This window comes from Natrix helvetica (assembly GCF_964273705.1).
Source record: "Natrix helvetica genome assembly, chromosome: 4".
Lineage (NCBI taxonomy): Eukaryota > Metazoa > Chordata > Lepidosauria > Squamata > Natricidae > Natrix > Natrix helvetica.
In genome coordinates, this window is record NC_138550.1 from 3,490,421 (window position 1) to 3,511,768 (window position 21,348).

The 21,348-nt window shown below is 46.1% G+C and overlaps 1 protein-coding gene across 1 annotated transcript in view; it reads right to left on the reverse strand.

Moving 5' to 3' along the window:
* Positions 1 to 21,348, reverse strand: part of MYO7A (myosin VIIA) — a 122,545-nt gene that overhangs the window by 59,942 nt on the left and 41,255 nt on the right. The window contains exons 15-24 of the mRNA XM_081951757.1: positions 20,694 to 20,831; positions 15,663 to 15,821; positions 15,024 to 15,116; positions 12,192 to 12,286; positions 6,516 to 6,600; positions 5,462 to 5,680; positions 4,593 to 4,700; positions 2,822 to 3,031; positions 1,553 to 1,756; positions 521 to 697 (exon numbers count right to left, since the gene is read on the reverse strand). Coding sequence (XP_081807883.1) covers positions 521 to 697; positions 1,553 to 1,756; positions 2,822 to 3,031; positions 4,593 to 4,700; positions 5,462 to 5,680; positions 6,516 to 6,600; positions 12,192 to 12,286; positions 15,024 to 15,116; positions 15,663 to 15,821; positions 20,694 to 20,831 — 1,488 coding nt within the window. The remainder of the gene's footprint in view (positions 1 to 520; positions 698 to 1,552; positions 1,757 to 2,821; positions 3,032 to 4,592; positions 4,701 to 5,461; positions 5,681 to 6,515; positions 6,601 to 12,191; positions 12,287 to 15,023; positions 15,117 to 15,662; positions 15,822 to 20,693; positions 20,832 to 21,348) is intronic.

The window sequence follows — 21,348 nt, forward strand, 5'->3', positions numbered from 1 at the left end:
GGGTGTTTCCCTTCCGATTTCTATTTCGTTATTTCTTTTCCATTTTTTTCTATTTCTTCCTACTCCCATTTTTTTAAATTTCTACCTCTTTCTACTTCTATTTCCCCATTTCATTTCTTAGGTTTTCTATTTCTTTCTATTTCCTTATTTCATCTCAATTTCACGCTGTTCCAGATACCTTTAAAGATTGCTATCACATCGACTAGCTCAAACCAAGAAACGGACTCCCCATAATCTACTGGAATTCTACCTATTTAAAGTATAATATCAGAACCTCGAAAGCATGGCATTTTTCCTCTCCCCTCATAGAAGAAAGATAAACAAGGTGGACAACCTTCAGTGCCTTCCTCGCTTCTGTTTGTCTGGGCTAAATTGACGTTTATCTAATGGTGGTTGAATTCCTCCTGCAAGGCCACCTCCCTCCACATCTGTGGCTGCTACTCTATAAGTATCTTCTTCTTCCTTTACCAAAACAACAGAAATAAGTCTTACTTCTGACTTACTGCAGCTTCTTACTTACTTCTCCTTCACTTTGAAGGGCCTGGAGTTCCTTCTTGTAGGACTTCTTCCCCAGCGTCTCGTAAATTTTGGTCATGACCGGGATCTTCTCGCTGCCGTCGGTCATCGCGGTATGATATTTTGGCTCAGGAAGGTCCCCCATAAAGCGAAGAATGGTGATCCACACCGCGAGGGCTGCCTGGTTTTGTGGGAAAGGAAATACGGGTAGTCCTCGACTTATGACCACAACTGAACCCCAAATTTCCATCGCTAAGCGAGACAGTTATCTAGTGAGTTTTGTCCCGTTTTACAACCTTTCCGTCCACAGTGGTTAAGTGGATCACTGTGGTTGTTAAGTTAGCCACACGGGCGTTAAGTGAATCTGGCTTCCCCATCTATATACATATATAAAAACAGGTGTGTGTTTGTATTCCAGCATAACTCTGGAACGCCTCGAGCAATTTTAATCAAACTTGGTAGACAGATGACTTACTCTCTGGAAACAAATACTGTGGGGGGATAAGACACCTCTAACACCCCTCGGGGTGTGTGTTCTGTTAAGATACAGCCTGTTGTGCCTTAAAATGGCCTCTACTCCCCTGCCTTAAAATGACTTCTACTGTACAGCGCAGTGGAGTTGCCATGGTAACGGCTTCACAGTACTCCACTGGTAAGAGGGAAAATCCAACAATAGAAATTACATTTGTTCCGGACATTTGTGAATGTTTAATACAGGATTGGGATAAACAAATACCCGGGCAACACCAGGTTAACAACTAGTTGGCTATAATTTGTCAAAAAGTCGCATAAGGGGCACTGCAACCGTCATAAATAGGAACCAGCGGCCAATCTTCTGAATTTTGACCACTTGATCGTGGAGATGCTGCAGTGGCTGTTAAGTGTGAAAAACGCTTGTTACTCCCTTTTTTCAGTGCTGCTGCAACCTCAAACGGTCCCTAAACAGATGGTTGTAAGTCGAGGACTACCTGCAAGAAGCCAGAGAGCTCCACAACCTGCCCTTTTACTCTCTCCCAAGCTGTCCGAGGAAACTCACCAGCTGGTCTCCTTCATCCTCCTGGTACAACAGGGGTTGTTTCAGGGGCCGGCGTATATACGTGTGGGTGATTGTGCCCTGGAAGTACGTGGCAGCAAATTTTGCAAACTTATATTCCGATAAGTCCTCTTCTTCTTCCTCGGGCAGAGGGAGGGACATGTCTAAGTCGTCTTCTTCCAGCACCCTTCCAACTCTTTCGAGATCCTGCAAAGAACCCACCAGAAATTTGACTCAGCTCAGATCTATTGTCAGGGTTCCAAATAGCATCCAGAAGTAAATCAGAGTCCGAGGCAAAGGATTCCTCAAAGTTCCAACTTATTAAGAGAGCCATGTTGGCACATCTGGGAAAACCTGAATCTGAAAGCTTCCTGGTTTCCCCCACCCAGTTGAAATTACAAGATCTTGCCCCCACACCCACAAATCCATCACATGGTCCCATCTCCCACTGCCACACTGGCAGCTTCCACCCATCCAGTCCTGGTCAGGTGCAGAGGTGAAAAGACAAAGGATGACCTTGGCTTTCTAGAAAGAATGTTATTATGGCTACATATCATCGAACCCTCTCCCATTTTCCCACCATAGAAAATGCATAGCAGAATAAAAGAAAGTGTGGCAGGCCAAAGATCCAGAAGAAAAGATGGCTGCAGGCCTGACATCTATTTTGCATGGAAGTATAGGAGGGAAGGGTCAGTTAAAGCCAACTCACCCCAAAGGTGCTTTCCCGCCCCCGACACCAAAAAAAGGGGGGGTCATGCCTGATTTTATGACCATTTTTGCCGCAATTTTTAAGCAAATCACTGCAGTTGTTAAGTGAATCACATGGTCATTAAGCAAAACTTGCTTTCCCTCATGAACTTCGCTCGTCAGAAGACGGTGGGGAAGATGGTGAGGAAGATCCCAAATGGGGATCCCAAAAAATCCCCATTTGGCTTTCCCCAAAAAACGGCCCGGAAAAAGCCTAAAAAATGTGCCAAAAAAGCCCCCAAAATGGGGCAAAAAAGCCTCAAAAATAGGTAGAAAAAAGGCTGGAAAAGGGCCGAAACACTCCCCCCCCCCCGGGGACAAAAATGAGGTGTGCAGAGGCCAAAACCCCTTTTTTTTTTGTTCTCTTCCTCCTCTAAATTTAGGTGCGTCTCATAATCCAAAAACCACCGTAAGTCACAGATTTACAGTACTGTTGTAACTTCGAATGGTTACTAAACGAATGGTTATAAGCCGAGGATTATCTGCCCTTTCCCAACCTCTCCACCACCTCTCAGTCTTGCTTACCTCAAAGCCGTCGGGCGCCTGTCCTTCCTGGCCCGGCAACGATGCCGTCGTTCCCAGGAAGCCAAACATTTTGTCCACCATGTCCGAATCGTTCACGGGCTCGTTCCGCGCCTTCTCCATCTTCTGCAGGAGTTCCTTCTTCCGGCGAGCTTCCTCTTTCTCTTTGATCTCTCTCTCCGCGTCTTCTCGGGCCAGCTGGGCTAGGCGCAACTACAAAGAAGGGGAAAGATTGACAGAATAAGAGACCTTGGAGGTCTTCTAGTCCAACCCCCTGCCCAAGCAGGAGACCCTATTCCATTCCAGACAAATGGCTATCCAACATCTTCTTAGAGACTCCCAGTGTTGGAGTACCCACAACTTCTGGTGGCAAGCTGTTCCACAGGTTAATCGTCCTCACTGTCAGGAAATTTCTCCTTATTTCCAGGTTGGATCTCCCTTTGAACAGCTTCCACCCCCTGCTTCCTATCCTATTCTATGGAGAATAAATTGACGCCCTCTTCATAGAAGCTTAGGGCTGGAAGGGACCTTGGAGGTCTTCTAGTCCAACCCCCTGCCCTATACCATCCCAGTCAAATGACTGTCTTCCCTGGGGCAGCCCTTCAAGTCTTAAGAATAGAATAGAATAGAATACATTTAATTTGTTAGCCACTCCCTCTCCAAAAGGACTCGGGGCGGCGTACAATAAAAACCCATACAAATATACATATAGATACAATACATACACATATACACATAAACACATACACGTACATATACATGGAGGAGGTAACAATCGTCAAATGCATACAATAATAATAATAGAATTAAAATTAACAATTAAAATACCCTCAGTTAAAATTACAAATTTAAAAATTTTAAAAAGGCTGTCAGGAGCAATGGGATAAAACTATGGTTGAGCCAGGCCAGCTAATTGGAAAAGGTGGGTCTTGAGCTTGCTCAATAAGAGTTTGCTCAGTTGCAGAATCTTGGAAACTAGATTTAACTAGACTTTAGCCCCATTTTTATCAGAGGGGATGTGAAAGCAGATCTTTCTTGAGGCTGCTGATCTTCTTTCTAACTCTCCCTGGATTGATGGGGGAAGCGGCTTCCCACTTATGAAATATGAATAGGAAGTCTGCTTGCCCAGGTTTTGCACCCCTTTGTAAATATCTCTTCTCATTTCCAGGTTAGAGAACCTCATTATACGTGGAGATATGTCCTTTCCAAATGGTATAGTCCTGCAAGGTCCCTTCCAGCCCTAGGAATCAATGTTTCTATGACCTCCCAGGTCCCTTCCAACCCTAGGAATCTATGATTGTATGATCTCCAAGGTCCCTTCCAACCCTAGAAATCTATGATTTTATGACCTCCCAGGTCCCTTCCAGCCCTAGGAATCTATGATTGTGTGACCTCCAAGGTCCCTTCCAATCCTAGGAATCTGATTTTATAACCTCCAAGGTCTCTTCCAACCCGAGGATTCTATGATTTTGTGACCTGTAAGATCCCTTCCAACCCTAGGAATCTATGATTCTGTGACCTCCGAAGTCCCTTCCAACCCTAGGAGTCTATGATTTTATGACCTCAAAGGTCCCTTCCAACCCTAGGAATCTATGATTCCATGATCTCCAAGGTCCCTTCCAACGCTAGGAGTCTATGATTTTATGACCTCCAAGGTCCCTTCCAACCCTAGGAATCTATGATTCTTTGACCTCCAAAGTCCCTTCCAACCCTAGGAGTCTATGATTCCGTGACCTCCAAGGACCCTTCCAACTCCAAGAGCCTATAAGCCTACTTGGTGCTTCTTCTCTGCTTCCTCCTTGGCTTTCTTTGCACTCATTTCCTTCCTCAGCCGTTCCTCTTCCAGCAGACACAGTTTTTCTGCTTCCAGCCGTCGGTAATACTACAGAAAGAAATTCAACATTAGCACTAAGCAATCCATGGGTTTCTTTCACCAACCAGCCTCTCATGTTGGCTGGGGTGAGTGTAGATGGAATGGCCCAACGGTCTGAAGTTAGGGACAAACGAGATGGATTTCGGAGATGTGCAAAAGTACATTGTTATTATTATTATTATGGTTGGTCGCACAATCAGCCAAATGTTTTGATAGATTTCGCCACTTCAGCCATCAATTATTTAATAGTCTTTCTGAATATAGCACCTCAAGCACAAAGTCCAGAAATGGTTTCCAAGTTAGATGTGTTTTTTTTTTTCTTTTTACTAAAACAGTCAGTTTTAGTCATTTAGCTTCTGAGCAAGATCTGTTTAATTTGTACATCTTTTAATCTTCTATTTTATAGTTTAATCTTCATGTCATATAGCATGCCTTATTTTAATCCTGACATGAATAAGCAAAAAGCAACGCCCAAAATCAAAGTTTCATCTTTCCCCCCCATCTCAAGCACAAAGTTCAGAAATGGTTTCCAAGTGGAAACAAAATTAGACGTGTTCTTTTCTTTGACTAAAACAATCAAATTTGGTCATCTCCTAACTCCATCGTCTTTTCCAGCCAGTGGTGACATTTTTATCACCTACCCAGTCTTTCCCTAGGATCTGGGATAGGCAGACATGGTGGGATGGTGTTAAAAGTCTCCTTGTAGGAGGTCAGCTTTCCGACCAAGAAACTATTCCTACTCTGGATCTTCTTGGATCTTTGAGTCTTACCTCTCCCTTCAGCCGTTTATAGAGCCGCCGGGCAATCATCCCACGTCCGTAGGCCTGGATGGTGAAGACCGCCCAAAGACGATGGCGGAAAGCGCGACGCACCAAGAAGCCCCGGCACCTGGCCTGGAATTCGATGATGCGCTGACGAGCCATGTGGTACTGCCGGTGGAGTTTGCGGGAACGGTAGAGAGCTTGCAGTCTCAGGAAGCCGATTCTCATCTGGAATCAGGAATCAGGAATCAGGAAGGACCGATTACAAAAGGGAGGGAGGCAGATTCGGGGACATGTGAAATTGGGTTTTCTCTGCACAGATGACCAATGAAGGAAGAGCAAAGAGTGTATAGCAGGGGTCTCCAACTTCAGCAACTTTATGACTTGTGGACTTCAATTCCCAGAATTCCTCAGCCAGCCATGCCATTCAGCAGCTTTAAGACAGGTGGACTTCAATTCCCAGAATTCCTTAGCCAGCCATGCTGAGGACCTAATGGTAGGTCTGGCCCTGAGGTTTCCTTAGAACAGGGATCTCCAATCTTGGCAATTTCAAGACTTCTGGACTTCAACTCCCAGAATTCCCCGGCCAGCCATGCCACTCGGCAGCTTTAAGACTGGTGGACTTCAACTCCCAGAATTCCTCTGCCAGCCATGCCACTCGGCAGCTTTAAGACTGGTGGACTTCAATTCCCAGAATTCCTCCGCCAGCCATGCCACTCGGCAGCTTTAAGACTGGTGGACTTCAACTCCCAGAATTCCTCCGCCAGCCATGCCACTCGGCAGCTTTAAGACTGGTGGACTTCAACTCCCAGAATTCCTCCGCCAGCCATGCCACTCGGCAGCTTTAAGACTGGTGGACTTCAACTCCCAGAATTCCTCCGCCAGCCATGCCACTCGGCAGCTTTAAGACTGGTGGACTTCAACTCCCAGAATTCCTCCGCCAGCCATGCCACTCGGCAGCTTTAAGACAGGTGGACTTCAACTCCCAGAATTCCCTGGCCAGCATAGCTTTTTGCAGGAGACAAAGAAGAATAAGATCTGGGCAACATTGAGACATACTTACAGCTTCGTAGTTTCTTCGACAACTGTGTCCTCTCCAATTCCGCTGAATCATGAGTGCCGCATTCCTCACTTTCAAGAAATGAGATCTGGGGGGGGGGGGAAATCATAATACCTGTTTGATGCGTTTATCCTTGGAGAGGGCCTTTATCTGCTCTGTTCCCTGCTTAGCAACCAACACTTCCCTCCCCAACGAACGGATGACGTTACCTACACTGGGAAGGAAACGTCTTCCGGAAAAGAACAACCCAGCTCAGAGAAGACCAAAAAAAAAATCCAATAATAAATGGATTGTCTTTTAAAGGGGAGGGAAATGAAGACGTAGTTCTTGAGAAACAGAGTCAGAAGAATCAAAGTTTGTTTGGTTTCAGATCCCGAGCATTCAGAAGAAGAAGGTGGTTTAAAATGTAGCCACGATTGCATGATCAAAAGCTGGTTTCTTTTTACAGCTGCTGAACAGACAATGCACTTAAAAGGGTGCAAAGCTTCAAGTTCACAGTTGCAGCCCCCGACTTTCTAAACACCTTTCCTTGCTTGCTGCAAATAGTGTGGATAATAATTTTACTTCACCTTGCAATCCTAGAGAAAAATTCCCCGAAATTTTGGTTCTTTGGCTCTTCTTGTTCATGAGTTCTTGCCCCCCAAAATACAGTCATTCGGCGAGTTAAAATGTCAAAGGTCATTTTTGCACGGCCTCAAATTAGGTATGTCGAGTACCAGGTAGTCCTCGACTTACGACCACTACAGAGGCCAAGATTTCTGCGGCTGAGCGAGACAGTTGTTAAGGGAGCCTTGCCCCCTTTTTCCGACCTTTCTGGGCACAGTTGTTAAGTGAATCGCTGCAGATGTTAAATCAGTAACAAAGTGGTAAAGTGAATCTGGCTTTCCCGTAGTCAGAAAAAGGGGACCACGTGACCCCGGGACACCGTCATAAATATGAGTCAGTTGACAAGCGCCCGAATTTTGATCACGTGACTATGAGGGGGCTGCAAAGGTAAAAAATGATCCTTTTTTTCAGTGCCGTTTTAACTTTGGTCACTAAACGAAGCCCAGAACTAACTGCAGTTGTCCATTGGCGTACAGATTTGTGCAGCCACCTTCCACAAAACTGTAATTTCTTTTATTTCTGAGTGGATTCTTGTTTTTCTCAATCCAGGAAAAGCCTCTTATCAGAAAGTTCAACTGGGACAAAGTTGACTTCCTTCCCAGACTCCCAAATCCTCTCCAAACATACTTCAGACCAAAATTAGAATTCCCCCCCCCCCATGGCTGCAATGAAGGGATATTATCACCCCACCCCTCCCTTTGCCCCAAGCAGGCACAAGACAGGTAGTCCTCCACTTACGACCACAACATTTCTGCCGCTAAGCGAAACAGTCTTCATGTGACATTTGCCCTATTTTACAACCTGACTTGTCATGGTTGTTAAGTGAACCCCTTGCAGTTGTTAAGTGACTCTGGCTGCCCCACTGACTTGGCGGAAGGTCGCAAAAGGGGATCGCGCGGGCCCCAGGACGCCGCAACCGTCATAAATAGGAATCAATCGAATCAAGGGTATGAATTTTGATCAAGTGACCACGGGAAGGGTGCAATGGTTGTAGAAGTGTAAGAAATGGCTGTAAGTCACTTTTTTCAGTACCGTTGTGACTTTGAACGGTCACTAAATGAACTGCCGTAAATCGAGGACTACCTGTAGTCCTGGGATTGGTTATGATAACAGAAATCTTACAAGTCTGATTCTGCTTGACTCCTTCCCCCTTTTCTACAGTGAGATGGGGAAGTTTGTGACCAGGCTGTTTTCAAATGTTATTTGAATAACAGACTCACAGAGTCGGAAGGGACCTTGGAGGTCTTCTAGTCTAGCCCCCTACTCAAGCAGGACACCTTGTGGTACCATTCCAGACTGTCAAGTGGCTGTCAGGTCTTCTTCTTAAAAACCCCACAGCTTCTGGAGGAACCGATTAATTCATAGAATAACAAAATACACTGAATTGGAAGGGACCTTGGAGGTCTTCTAGTCCAACCCCTTGCTCAAGCAGGAGACCCTAGACCCGTGATGGCGAACGTGTGACGGCGAACCTCGCAGAGCCCTCTCTGTGAGCACACCCAGCTCAGTTCCACCGCGCATGCACGCTGCCTCCTGCTGGCCAGCTGACCTTTGGGTCTCTTCCGCGCATGCGCGGGAGTGGGGTGCATAGGGGAGACATACATGCATGCGCAGGGCACATGTGTGTGTGCAAGGTGGGGCACTCCCCCCTCCGCAGCCCATTTTTGCACCCAGGAGGTTGCAGGGAAGCCTACTACCGGAGCGGATGGACCCCCTTCAGTGGACCGGACGAGCCGTCAACAGCGAGTCTTGTGAGACCACTCTGGGAGGAGTTTGACTCTGTTGCCCCCGAGGATTTGGACAGGTTACGTGGACGGCTGCGACCCACCACATGTTCAATGGACCCGTGTCCCTCCTGGCTGGTACTGGAATCCTGGGAGACGACACGAGGCTGGCTTCTGGGCCTGGTGAACGCTTCGTTGGGTGAGGGATCCTTGCCAACCGCCTTGAAAGAGGCGGTGGTGAGGCCCCTGCTCAAGAAGCCTTCACTGGACCCAATGGAACTAGCTAATTACCGTCCAGTCTCCAACCTTCCCTTTTTGGCGAAGGTTGTTGAGAATGTGGTGGCGCAGCAATTTCCGCGACACCTCGACGAATCCGAATATCTAGACTCACGCCAGTCCGGTTTCCGACCCGGGCACAGCACAGAGACAGCCTTAGTCGCGTTGGTTGATAATCTCTGGAGGGCCAGAGATAGAGGTTGTTCCTCTATCCTGGTCCTATTAGACCTCTCAGCGGCTTTTGATACCATCGACCATGGTATCCTATTGCGCCGGCTGGGGGGGATGGGAGTCGGAGGCACAGTTCTACGGTGGTTCGGCTCCTACCTCTCTGACCGGACGCAATGTGTGTTGACAGGGGGGCAGAGGTCGACCCTGAGGCCACTCTCTTGTGGGGTGCCGCAGGGGTCGGTCCTCTCGCCCCTCCTGTTCAACGCATGTGTGAAGCCGCTGGGGGAGATCATCCGTGGTTTTGGGGTTGAATACCATCTGTACGCTGATGATACGCAGCTGTACATCTCAACCCCAAACCACCCCAACGAGGCTGTCGAAGTGATGTCCCAGTGTTTGGAAGCCGTCGGGGTCTGGATGGGGGACAACAGACTCAAACTCAACCCCTCCAAGACTGAGTGGCTGTGGCTACCGGCACCCCGGTTCAGCCAGCTAACTCCATCGCTGGCCATAGGGGGTGAACAACTCCCCCCTGTGGAGCGGGCGCGCAATTTGGGCGTCCTCCTAGATGCCCGGCTGTCTATGGATGACCATGTGGCAGCCGTGGCAAGGGGGGCGTTCCACCAGGTTCGCCTGGTGCGTCAATTGCGCCCCCTACTGGACCGGGATGCCCTACGCACGGTCACTCAAGCGCTGGTGACGTCTCGCCTGGACTACTGCAATGCCCTCTACATGGGGCTTCCCTTGGGACGCATCCGAAGACTACAGCTAGTTCAGAACGCAGCCGCGCGGGTGATTATGGGGAGCTCAAGATACTCTCATATGACACCTCTCCTGCGCGAGCTGCACTGGCTACCTATGGTTTTTCGGGTGCGTTTCAAGGTATTGATTACCATCTTTAAAGCGCTCCATGGCACAGGACCCAGTTACCTGCGGGATCGTATCCTCCCGCACACATCCCTACGACCAATCCGCTCTCACAGGGAGGGACTACTACTGGTGCCGTCCACTAGGCAGTGCCAGCGGGCGACGCCTAGGGGTAGGACCTTCTCTGTGATGGGCCCAACCCTCTGGAATGACCTCCCCCCCGACATTAGAACTACCACTGACTTCCGTTCCTTCCGTCAAAAATTAAAGACTCACCTGTTTCGATTAGCTGGCCTGGCACATTCTTAGTTTTTACCTCCCGATGGATATATTTTAATGGGTAATTTTGGGTAATATTTTAACTCTTGGGTTATTAGAGTTTTTAATGTACTATATTTATTATTCTATATACAGTCTTGCAACGTCCTCCACCTACGTATTTAATTATTTAACTGTTTTATGTATGTATTTTATAACGCATTTTAGTGACTGTACACTGCCCCGAGTCCCTTTCGGGAGAGGGGGCGGTCTATAAATACGAATAATAATAAATAAAAAAATAAAAATAAATACTAGGCTGAAAACGGGGCGTGGGGGGAGGGGGGAGATGTCAGGTGTGTATGCGCAGGGTCTGGGGAAGCGCGGAGGGGGGAGTCACACAAGCATTAACTTCTTAAAAACCTCAAAGTCCACCTCAATAAAAAAAAATTAAAAAGTTTTTGTTGAACTTTTTACAAAACAAAACATAAAAAAAAGACAAAAACATATTCTATATAGCCATTCTTCCCATTCCTAAGACATCGGTATATCCCATTTTGATTTATCGTCATACATACTTTCCATTCCATTTTCATTTACAATTTCCTTTTTACATTTATGCTTCCTGTTACCTAATATTACATCTCTATCTCTATCTCTCTATCTCTCTATCTCTCTATCTCTCTATCTATCTATCTATCTATCTATCTATCTATCTATCTATCTATCTATCTATCTATCCCTCTATCTGTCCATCCATCCATCCATCCATCCATCCATCTATCTATCTATCATCTATCTATCTATCCCTCTATCTATCCCTCTGTCTGTCTGTCTATCTATCTATCATCTATCTATCTATCATCTATCTATCTATCTATCTATCTATCTATCTATCTATCTATCTATCTATCTATCTATCTATCCCTCTATCTATCCATCCATCCATCCATCCATCCATCCATCCATCCATCCATCCATCTATCTATCTATCTATCTATCATCTATCTATCTATCCCTCTATCTATCCCTCTGTCTGTCTATCTATCTATCTATCTATCATCTATCTATCTATCATCTATCTATCTATCTATCTATCTATCTATCTATCTATCTATCATCTATCTATCTATCTATCTATCTATCTATCTATCTATCTATCTATCTATCTATATTCTACATTCATTATTCCTATTCTCTAACCACCGATACAATTTATCCCATACTGTATAGTACTCTTTGTCTTCCTTATCTTGCAGTTTATAAGTTAATTTAACCATTTCCACGCAGTCCATTATTTTTTTTAAGAATCACATTTTCAGAAGGTATGCTATCTAATTCCCAATTTTGAGCGCATGTTATTCTCGCTGCTGTCAATATATGTATTATAATATAGTTAATTTCCTTTGCGAATGTTCCTCCAATTATCCCGAACAAAAACATCTCCGGTTTAAATTGAATTTGAAGGCCAGTTATTTCTTGCAACCAGGTTCTTATTTTATTCCAATATTTCCTCGCTTCCGGGCAAGCCCACCACATATGAAAGTATGAGCCATGTTGGTGTTTACATTTCCAACATCTGGGGCTCACCTGAATAAAATTTCAAGGTCAATAGTTTTGCCAATTTCTAAAATCATGTTTAACTTATCCATGATCCATAGAAGGAGAGAAATCTTGCAAGGTTTCCTTGGGAATACAAAAGCAAAAGCTGCCAAGTTCACAATTAGTAATTCCCAGGTTACATTTCACACCAAGAAATATTAGCCCAGGTACTTACCTGTCTTTAAATCCGCGAACTACTTTCTGAATAAGGATAACCTTATCAGTAATGGCTTTGTCCCGTTCAATTTCTAACAGCATATCATGGTGATCCTGGAAAATATATATATATATAGCCATGTGTTAATTAGGATTAGATCATAGCTGAATGGCAGCAAAGATGGCTTGAAGTCATCACACACAAAAATCATTTTATATTTCGAAATCTTTCTGGTAGTCCTCGACTTATGGCCAAAACTGAGCCCCAAATTTCCGTTGCTCAGCAAGGAAGTTGTTAAGTGAGTTTTGCCCCGTTTTATGTCAACTCTTAAGGGAGTCGCTGCAGTTGTTAAATGAATCATGAGGTCCTTAAGTAAATCTGATTTCTTGGCTTGTCGGAAGCCAGCTGGAATGGCTACAAAATGGTGATCACGTGTCCCCCCCCAAAAAAACATTGCAACCGTCATAAATACGAGTCAGTTGCCAAGCGCCCGAATTTCAGTCCCGTGACTATGGGGATGCTGGTCATAAGTGTGAAAAATGGTCATAAGTCACCTTTTTTCAGTTTTGTTGTTACTTCAAACAGTCACTAAATGAACTGTTATAAGTCGAGGACGATCTGCTCCCTAGAGATTTCTGTGGCTCACTGAAGCATCAACAACTTTATTGTATAGGATTATAGAATATTTATTTATTTTATAGGTAGTCCTCATATTTATTTACCTATATTTATTCTATAGATAGTCCTCAATTTATGACCATAATGGAGCCCAAAATGTATGTGGCTAAGTGAGAAATTTGTTAAGGGAGTTTTGCCCCGTTTTACGACTTTTCTCGCCACATTTGTTATGTGAAACACCGCAGTTCTTAAAATTAGCAACACGGTCATTAAGTGGATCTAGCTTCCCCATGAACTTTGCTTGTCGGAAGGTCTCACGGGGGGATTACGTGACCCCAGGACACAGTGACAGTCATAAGTATGAACCAGTTGACAAGCATCTGAATTTTGACCACATACCATGTGGATGTGGCAAGGGTCATAAGTGTGAAAAATGGTCTTAAGTCCCTTTTTTCAGTGTCCCCATCACTTCAGACGGTCCCTAAATGAACTGTTGTAGGTTAAGGACTACCTATATTGCAGGGGTTTTTTTCCTGACCTGCCTGGAAAAAAAATGCCTGGGGAATTCCTTCGCTAATTCCAAGCATGCATTAAACTTTTGGAATCAGCCATGGAATTTCCCAAGATGGCCAGGAAAAAGAAATCACGGCAAAAAATATGCAAATAGCAACACTGATAAGGAAAATATTTGTAGCTCAGGACTGAACTATGGAACGGAATGGAATAGAATAGAATAATGGAATGAAAATAGAATAGAACAGAATAGAATAGAATACGGAATGGAATATAGAATAGAAAAGAATGGAATAGAAGAGAAGAGAAATATGGAATAGAATAGAATAGAAATAGAATATAGAATAGAATAGAGTAGAATAGAATAGAAATTTGGAATAGAATAGAATAAAATAGAAGAGAAGGGAAATATGGAATAGAATATAGAAAAGAAAAGAATGGAATAGAATAGAAGAGAAGGGAAATATGGAATAGAATAGAATATTAATAGAATATAAAATAGAGTAGAGTAGAGTAGAATAGAATATGGAATAGAGAGAAGAGAAGAGAAATATGGAATAGAGTAAAATATGATTAAAAAATAGAATAGAATGGAACCGGGATGGCGAACCTCTGGCAGGCGTGCCACAGGTGGCACGCGGAGCCATTTGTCAGGGCATGCGAGGCAAGCTGAGTTGAGCCTTTTTAAAAGCCATTTTTCACCCTCCCCGGCCTCCAGAGGCTTTCTAGGAGCCTGGGGAGGGCGAAAACAGCCTCCCCCCTTCTTCAGCTTCCCTGAAGGCTCCGGAGGGCAAAAAACAACCTTACAAGCAAACTGGAAGTCACTTTGTTCGTAGGGTCGTTTTATGCCCTCCGTTGGCTTCAGGAGCTCCCCTGAAGCCTCCGGAGGGTCTCCGGGGGGGCGGGGGAGGCTGTTTTCGCCCTCCCCAGGCTCCTATAAAGCCTCTGGAGCCTGGGGAGGGCAAAAAAAGCATGCAAAAAATGGGGGGGGGGTCGCGCCTGTCATGCGTGTATGCGCACTGGTGGGGGTCGCACATTGCATTATGGATGCGGCACACCTGCGCACTTCCCCCCTGCGCTCCCCCCACTTATGGCACGCGAGCCAAAAAAGGTTTGCCATCGCTGGAATAGAATATAGCCGTGAGGACCCTCTCTGTGAGCACCCGTGCCATTGCCAGCTAGTCTTCTGGTTCCCGCCATGCCAGGTGGTCTTCGCGCACGCCAAAGTGCTGAGAACCACAGACCCGCTGGCCAGCAGGCATGCGTACCCCGGAAAGCCAAAGACCAGGTGACCGGCAGGCACATGTACACCAGGCAGCTGGTCTTCGGGTTTCTGCCACTCCGCACGTTCCAGTTTGGGCATTCATTGCCGGAAAGGTTCGCCATCCCTGGTACAGGGCTTCCTGTTTGAGCAAGGGGTTGGACTAGATGACCTCCAGGGTACATCCGAGCTCAGTTTTTCTGTTATTCTGAACGGCTTGCCTCCAGACGTTGTGAATTCTCCCTCACTGGAAGCTTTTAAGAAGAGACTGGACAACCATTTGTCTGAAATGGTACAGGGTCTCCTGCCTGAGCAGGGGGTTGGACTAGAAGACCTCCAAGGTCCCTCCGAACTCAGTTATTGGGTTATTCAGTGGCCCCTGCCTCTCTTTTTCCGGATATTTTCCTCTTCTGCTTCTTGAAAACTCCGTCTGATTTTGAAATAATCGCCCACCGTACCTTTAGAAAGATTTTCGTTTTGCCAATCTGCCAGTCGTCATCTTTGCCCAGCACGGCTTCGGCAATGCGCTGGCATGTTCCATGCAGATTTCCCTAGAAAGAAACAAGCGAACGGATTTCAAAGCTTGCACCGAGCGGGAGGGTTGACTAGATGACCCCTGAGGTCCCTTCCAGCAGTATGAATATGTGAGCGCGTAGGTCTAATCCGCGACTTACAACCTCATTGCTAAGCGAGGCGGCGGTTAAATGAATTCACTTAGCGACCGTTTGAAGTTTCAACGGTACCGGAAAAAAGTTACTTAGGGTCGTTTTTCACACCTACGACAGTTACCCAGTGTCCCATGATCAAAATTCTGAGGTTCATATTTATGACGGTCGTAGTGTTTGAGACCTTCTGACAAGCAAAGTCAAGGGGGAAGTCAGATTCACTTAACAACCCTGTGACTAACTTAACAGCTGTGGTGATTCACTTAACGATGGTGGCAAGGAAAGTCATAAAACGGAGCAAAACGGACTTAACAACTGTCTCGTTTAACAATTGAAATTTTGGCCTAAATTGTGGTCGTAAGTCGAGGACGACCCGTAATGATGACTGGCAAGGAATTGTGTACCTGTTTAAATATGATTATTCGTCTTTACCTGCTTATAGGCGGGTTTAACCCCCGGCATGAGGACTCGGTATCTGTCAACGAATTCCACAAAAGTGTACCGGATCGGATAGCCAGCCCTGCGAATTCGAATGGTTTCCATCATCCCGGAATATCTCAGCTGGCGGACGCAGAGTTCCCGGTCAAATAACTTCCAAGAGAAAAAGGGGCCTTTAATTTCTCAGGATTACCTAGGAAGGATCTTCGAATGTTTTCAGTTTTAAGATGTGTGGACTTCAACTCCCAGAATTCTACAGCCAGTTCGGGGAATCCCAGAGAATTCTGGGAATTGCAGTCCGCATTTGCTGGCTAGGGAATTCTGGGAGTTGAAGTCCTCGGAGCTTAAAGCTGCCAAGGTTGAGAAATATCAGAGAATTCTGGGAGTTGTAGTTTATATATGCTATCTGGGGAATTCTGGGAGTTGAAGTCCTCAGAACGGAAAGTTTCCAAGATTGAGAAACATCAGAGAATTCTGGGAGTTGTAGTTTATATATGTATCTGGGGAATTCTGGGAGTTGAAGTCCTTAGAACTGAAAGCTGCCAAGGTTGAGAAATATCAGAGAATTCTGGGAGTTGTAGTTTATATATGCTATCTGGGGAATTCTGGGAGTTGAAGTCCTCAGAACTGAAAGTTGCCAAAGTTGAGAAATATCAGAGAATTCTGGGAGTTGTAGTTTATATATGCTATCTGGGGAATTCTGGGAGTTGAAGTCCTCAGAACTGAAAGTTTCCAAGATTGAGAAACATCAGAGAATTCTGGGAATTGTAGTCTATGCACTCTGGCTGGGGAAGTCTGGGAGTTGAAGTCCTCAGAGCTTAAAGCTGCCAAGGCTGACAAACCCCAGTCTAATCCAGCCCATTCCCCAAGGCAGGAATCGGAGACCCCAGACAATTGGATATCCAGTTTTGGCTGGACTACCTCCAATGATGGAGCACCCACAACTTCAGGTGGCAGGCTGTTCCACTGATTAATAGATCTCAGGAAACCCCTCCTTATTTTGAACTTGGATCTCCTTCTTCCCCTAGTACCACCCCAACGAGGCCGTTGAAATGATGTCCCGGTGTTTGGAGGCCGTACGGGTCTGGATGGATGGCAACCGACTAAAACTCAACCCTTCCAAGACGGAGTGGCTGTGGCTTCCGGCCTCCCGGTTCAACCAGTTACTTCCATCACTGGCCCCCATGGAACGGGTGCGCAATTTGGGCATCCTCCTGGATGCCCGGCTGTCCATGGATGACCATGTAACAGCCGTGGCAAGGGGGGGCGTTCCATCAGGTTCGCCTGATGCGCCAATTGCGCCCCCTATTGGACCGGGATGCCCTACGCACAGTCACCCATGCGCTGGTGACGTCTCGCCTGGACTACTGCAATGCTCTCTACATGGGGCTTCCCTTGAGATGCACTCGGAGACTACAGTTGGTCCAGAACGGGGCCGCGCGGGTGATTATGGGGAGGACTAGATACTCCCCCGTAACACCTCTCCTGCGCGAGCTGCACTGGCTTCCTGTAGTCTACCGAGTGCGTTTCAAGGTTTTGATTATGATCTTTAAAGCGCTTCATGGCACAGGACCTAGTTACATGCAGGATCGCATCCTGCCCCATACATCCCTACGACCAATCCGCTCACACAGAGAGGGACTTCTTCGGGTGCCGTCCGCTAAACAGTGTCGGGGGGCGACACCCAGGAGCAGAGCCTTCTCTGTGATGGGCCCAGCCCTGTGGAATGACCTCCCCCGTGACATCAGGATTACTTCCGATCTCCGCTCCTTCCGTGTACAGCTGAAGACCCACCTCTTTCAATTATCTGGCCTGGCTCAACCGTAAATTTTTTCTTATTCCTCCTGACAGTCCTTTTAAATTTTAAATTGTGGTATTTTTAATGGGGTATTTTTAATGGTGACTTTTAATTGTCTGAATGTGATGTAATCTGTTACCTCCTCCGTGCATGTATGTCCGTGCATGTATGTCTTAGTATATGTGTGTATTTGGATGTCTATGTGTTTGCACATGTTTTATGTTTTATATGTTTTATTGTACGCCGCCCCGAGTCCTGTCTGGAGAGGGAGCAGCTAATAAATTTAAATTTATTATTTATTATTATTATTAGTAAGTTCTCGCCCTACCTCCGGCATCACGGGAGATAAACCCACCCCATCTTCTCTAGCCCTCAAGCTTTGTTGTTGTTGTTAGTTGCGAAGTTGTATAAGACCCCGTGGACCACGTTCCTCCAGGCCTTCCTGTCCTCTACCATCCTCCGGAGTCCATTGAAGCTCATGCCGACTGCTTCAGTGACTCCATCCAGCCACCTCCTTCTCTGCCGTCCTCTTCTTCTTTTGCCCTCCATCGTTCCCAGCAAGAGGCTCTTCTCCAGGGAGTCCTTCATTTTCATGAGGTGGCCAAAGTCTTTGAGTTTCCTCTTCAGGATCTGGCCTTCTAAAGAGCAGTCAGGGTTGATCTCCTCTAGGACTGACCGGTTGGATGGCCTTGCAGTCCAAGGGACTCAATGCAGGAGTCTTCTCCAGCACCACAGTTCAAAGGCCTCCAATCTTTGGCGCTCAGCCTTCCTTATGGTCCAATATATTAGACGTCTCCAAACTTAGCAACGTTAAGTCTTGTGAACTTCAACTCCCAGAATTCCCTAGCCAGCTATGATTGCTGGCTGGGGAATTCTGGGAGTTGAAGTCCACAAGTCCTAAAGTTGCCAAGTTTGGAGACGTCTAATACATTGGACCATAAGGAAGGTCTCCATTCTTTGGCCCTCACCCTTCCTTATGGTCCAACTTCCACAGCCATCCATGGCAACTGGGAAAACCGTAGCCTTGACTAGATGCACTTTTGTTGGCAGTGTGATGTCTCTGCTTCTCAAGCTTTGAGAAGACTATTATTTGGTGTCTCTCATCCTTCTCTTCTTTAGGCTAAACTCACACAACAACCCTTGAAGAATTCCTGAGAAGATTAGCCCCCGATTCTCCCAAGTCAACTGAGGAAAATGTAGTTTACAAAGATTAAAACGGACCTCTTGTTGGGAGAACAGTGATGGCCAGAGAGGACAATTTCAAACAAAAGGGAATGAAGGAACTAAGACAGGAATCTCCACACTTGGCAACTTCAAGACTTGCGGACTTCAAATCCCAGAAATCCTCAGCCAGCCAGATTAATTCAGGCCAATTCTACTTCAATCACTTTTTTCTGGCTCCATCCATTGGTTCACACTGCCTCCAATAATTCTTTTTAAAATAACTTTCTCCACTGCACTTGTTCCAAAAACAATGTGTACCGAGAAGATTCCCTTTCAGGAAAAAACACACACAGGCACCTAAATAATAATAATAATGATTTTTTAAAAACACTCTGTTTCCTTCTTTTTAACACGGAGCGATATCTCCCTTTCCGTGCTATGTCATTCTGTGAGAAACAGATATTTTCCACTCTTTATTTTTGGTTTCCTGAGGCTCTGCTTCCTGCCCTTCTTAGCACTTGCTCACAGAAGTTTCATCCTTTCCAAAGAATTGTTTTTGCTTTAGTTTTTACTGACCCAGCCAATTTCTGATTTCATGGTCAAAGGCCCTGCGGGATGGGAATTATGGATGTTATAATCCAACATAGAAGTAAGGGGGGGAGGGGGAATCGGTGGGCTTAATCTAGAAGTGCAATTAAGAAACAGTGGGGAACAATGATGTGGACTTCAAGTCCCAGAATTCCTGAGAGTTGAAGTCCACAAGTCATAAAGGGACCATGGTTCCCCACCTCTGCAGTAGATAATAAAGATATATCACCGGTTGACAAATTTGAAATCTGGGCTGCATATCTACAGGAAACCACTAGATGGCAGTAAAGAGACAGAGAAAACAATCTCTCTTTGCTGCCCTCTTTGGTCATTTGAATTTTTGCAGCTCATCCTTTAGATGCTTGCTAAAATATATTCTAAGGAAGAACATTTTCCCCCTCCCTCCAGGAAAACACACATAAAATATATCTCGATGCACCACCGCTAAATCTCTCTATGAGCTCCAAATCACAGACTCTAATTTTCCAATTGATTCTGAAGTTTGGGACAAGTGTGGCACCCAAATTGCTTTGGGTGAGACAGTGGCTGGGTAAATTTGATTGATTAGGAAATGCAATCAATAAATAAACGGAATGGATCTCATTGGCTGTTTTACAGAAAAGAGAGGGAGGGAGGGTGGGAGGAAGGAAGGAAGGAAGGAAGGAAGGAAGGAAGGAAAGAAAGAAAGAAAGAAAGAAAGAAAGAAAGAAAGAAAGAAAGAAAGAAAGAAAGAAAGAAAGAAAGAAAGAAAGAAAGAAAGAGGGGGGAGATAATGGAAGGGAGGAAAACAGGGAGGCTGGAAGGAAAGGAAAGAGAGGAGAGGAAAAATGATAGAAGAAAGAGGAGAGTGGGGGAAGGAAAGGGTGTGAGTAAATGAAAGGAAGGGAGGGAAGGGGAAAGGAAAAGAAAAGAAAGGAAAAGGAGAGGGGAGGAAAGGAGAGAGGGGAAAAGAAAGAATGAAATGAAGGGAAGGGAAAGGGAAATGGAGAAGGGAAGGGAAAGGAAAGAAGGGAAGGAAAGGGAGTGAGAGTAAATGAAAGGAAGGGGGAAGGGGGAAAGGAAACGAAAGGAAAAGGGGGAAGGGGAGGAGAGCGGGGGGGGAAGAGAGAATGAAATGAAATGGAGGGAAGGAAAGAGAGTGAGAGTAAATGAAAGGAAGGGAGGGAGGGGGAAAGGAAAGGAAAAGGGGGAAGGGGAAAGGGATGGAGAGGAAAGGAGAGAGGGAAAAAGAGAGAATGAAATGAAATGAAGGGAAGGGAGCGAGAGAAGGGGAAAAGGAAAGGGGAAAGAAGGGGGGGAATCAAACCACAGAAAATCAAACACATAACATTTGAGTTCAGCCCTAAGAGAATTCACTCCCAAGAAACACACCCAAGAAATTCGTCACCCACCCCTGCCTCATTCGCAGCCTCCCCCCAGAAGACCCCTCTGCTGTCTCCCTCGTGTCCCCCCATCTGACCCCCCCCCCCACTCACCATGGGCCTCTTGAACTCGTTGGGCTTGATGCAGCGGACGAAGAAGGGCTGACAGACCCCCAGCGTCCGCATCAGGAGCTCCAGCGAGCGCTTGAACTGGCTGCTCAGCGTCGGGGACCGTTTCCTGGTCTCTGCCCCCTGGAGAAAGAGCAGCATCGGGCACGGATCAATGTCAGGAAATGAGAAGATAACACCCGCAGCGGCTGCTGAACGTTTCCCCCCTCGGGCGGACGGAGTGGGGGGTGGGGGGGACGCCCAGGAGTTTTCCCAACAAAGGAAATTTCGCCAGCCCTGCTGGGGTCTGGTTTTTCCCATGGCCAGCCGAAGAGGGGGAAAAAAAACTTCTGTGGCTCTCTGTTTTATTTTTTTAACCTGGAGGTTGCCAAAGATATTTCTCAAAACTTTGACTATTTCAGTGAGCCTTTTAGAAGGGGGGGGGGGGGGAACAAAAAACAAGCATGTGGTTTTTGGTGTTTGGGGATCTCGGAAGTTGGTGGTTTTCTTGCAGACATTGGGTTACCCAAATAGGTCATGTCATCAGGAAAAGGAGGAGGAGGAGGAGGAGGAGGAGGAGGAGGAGGAGGAGGAGGAGGAGGAGGAGGAGGAGGAGGAGGAGGACGAAGAGGAGAGGAGGAGGAGGAGGAGGAGAGGAAGA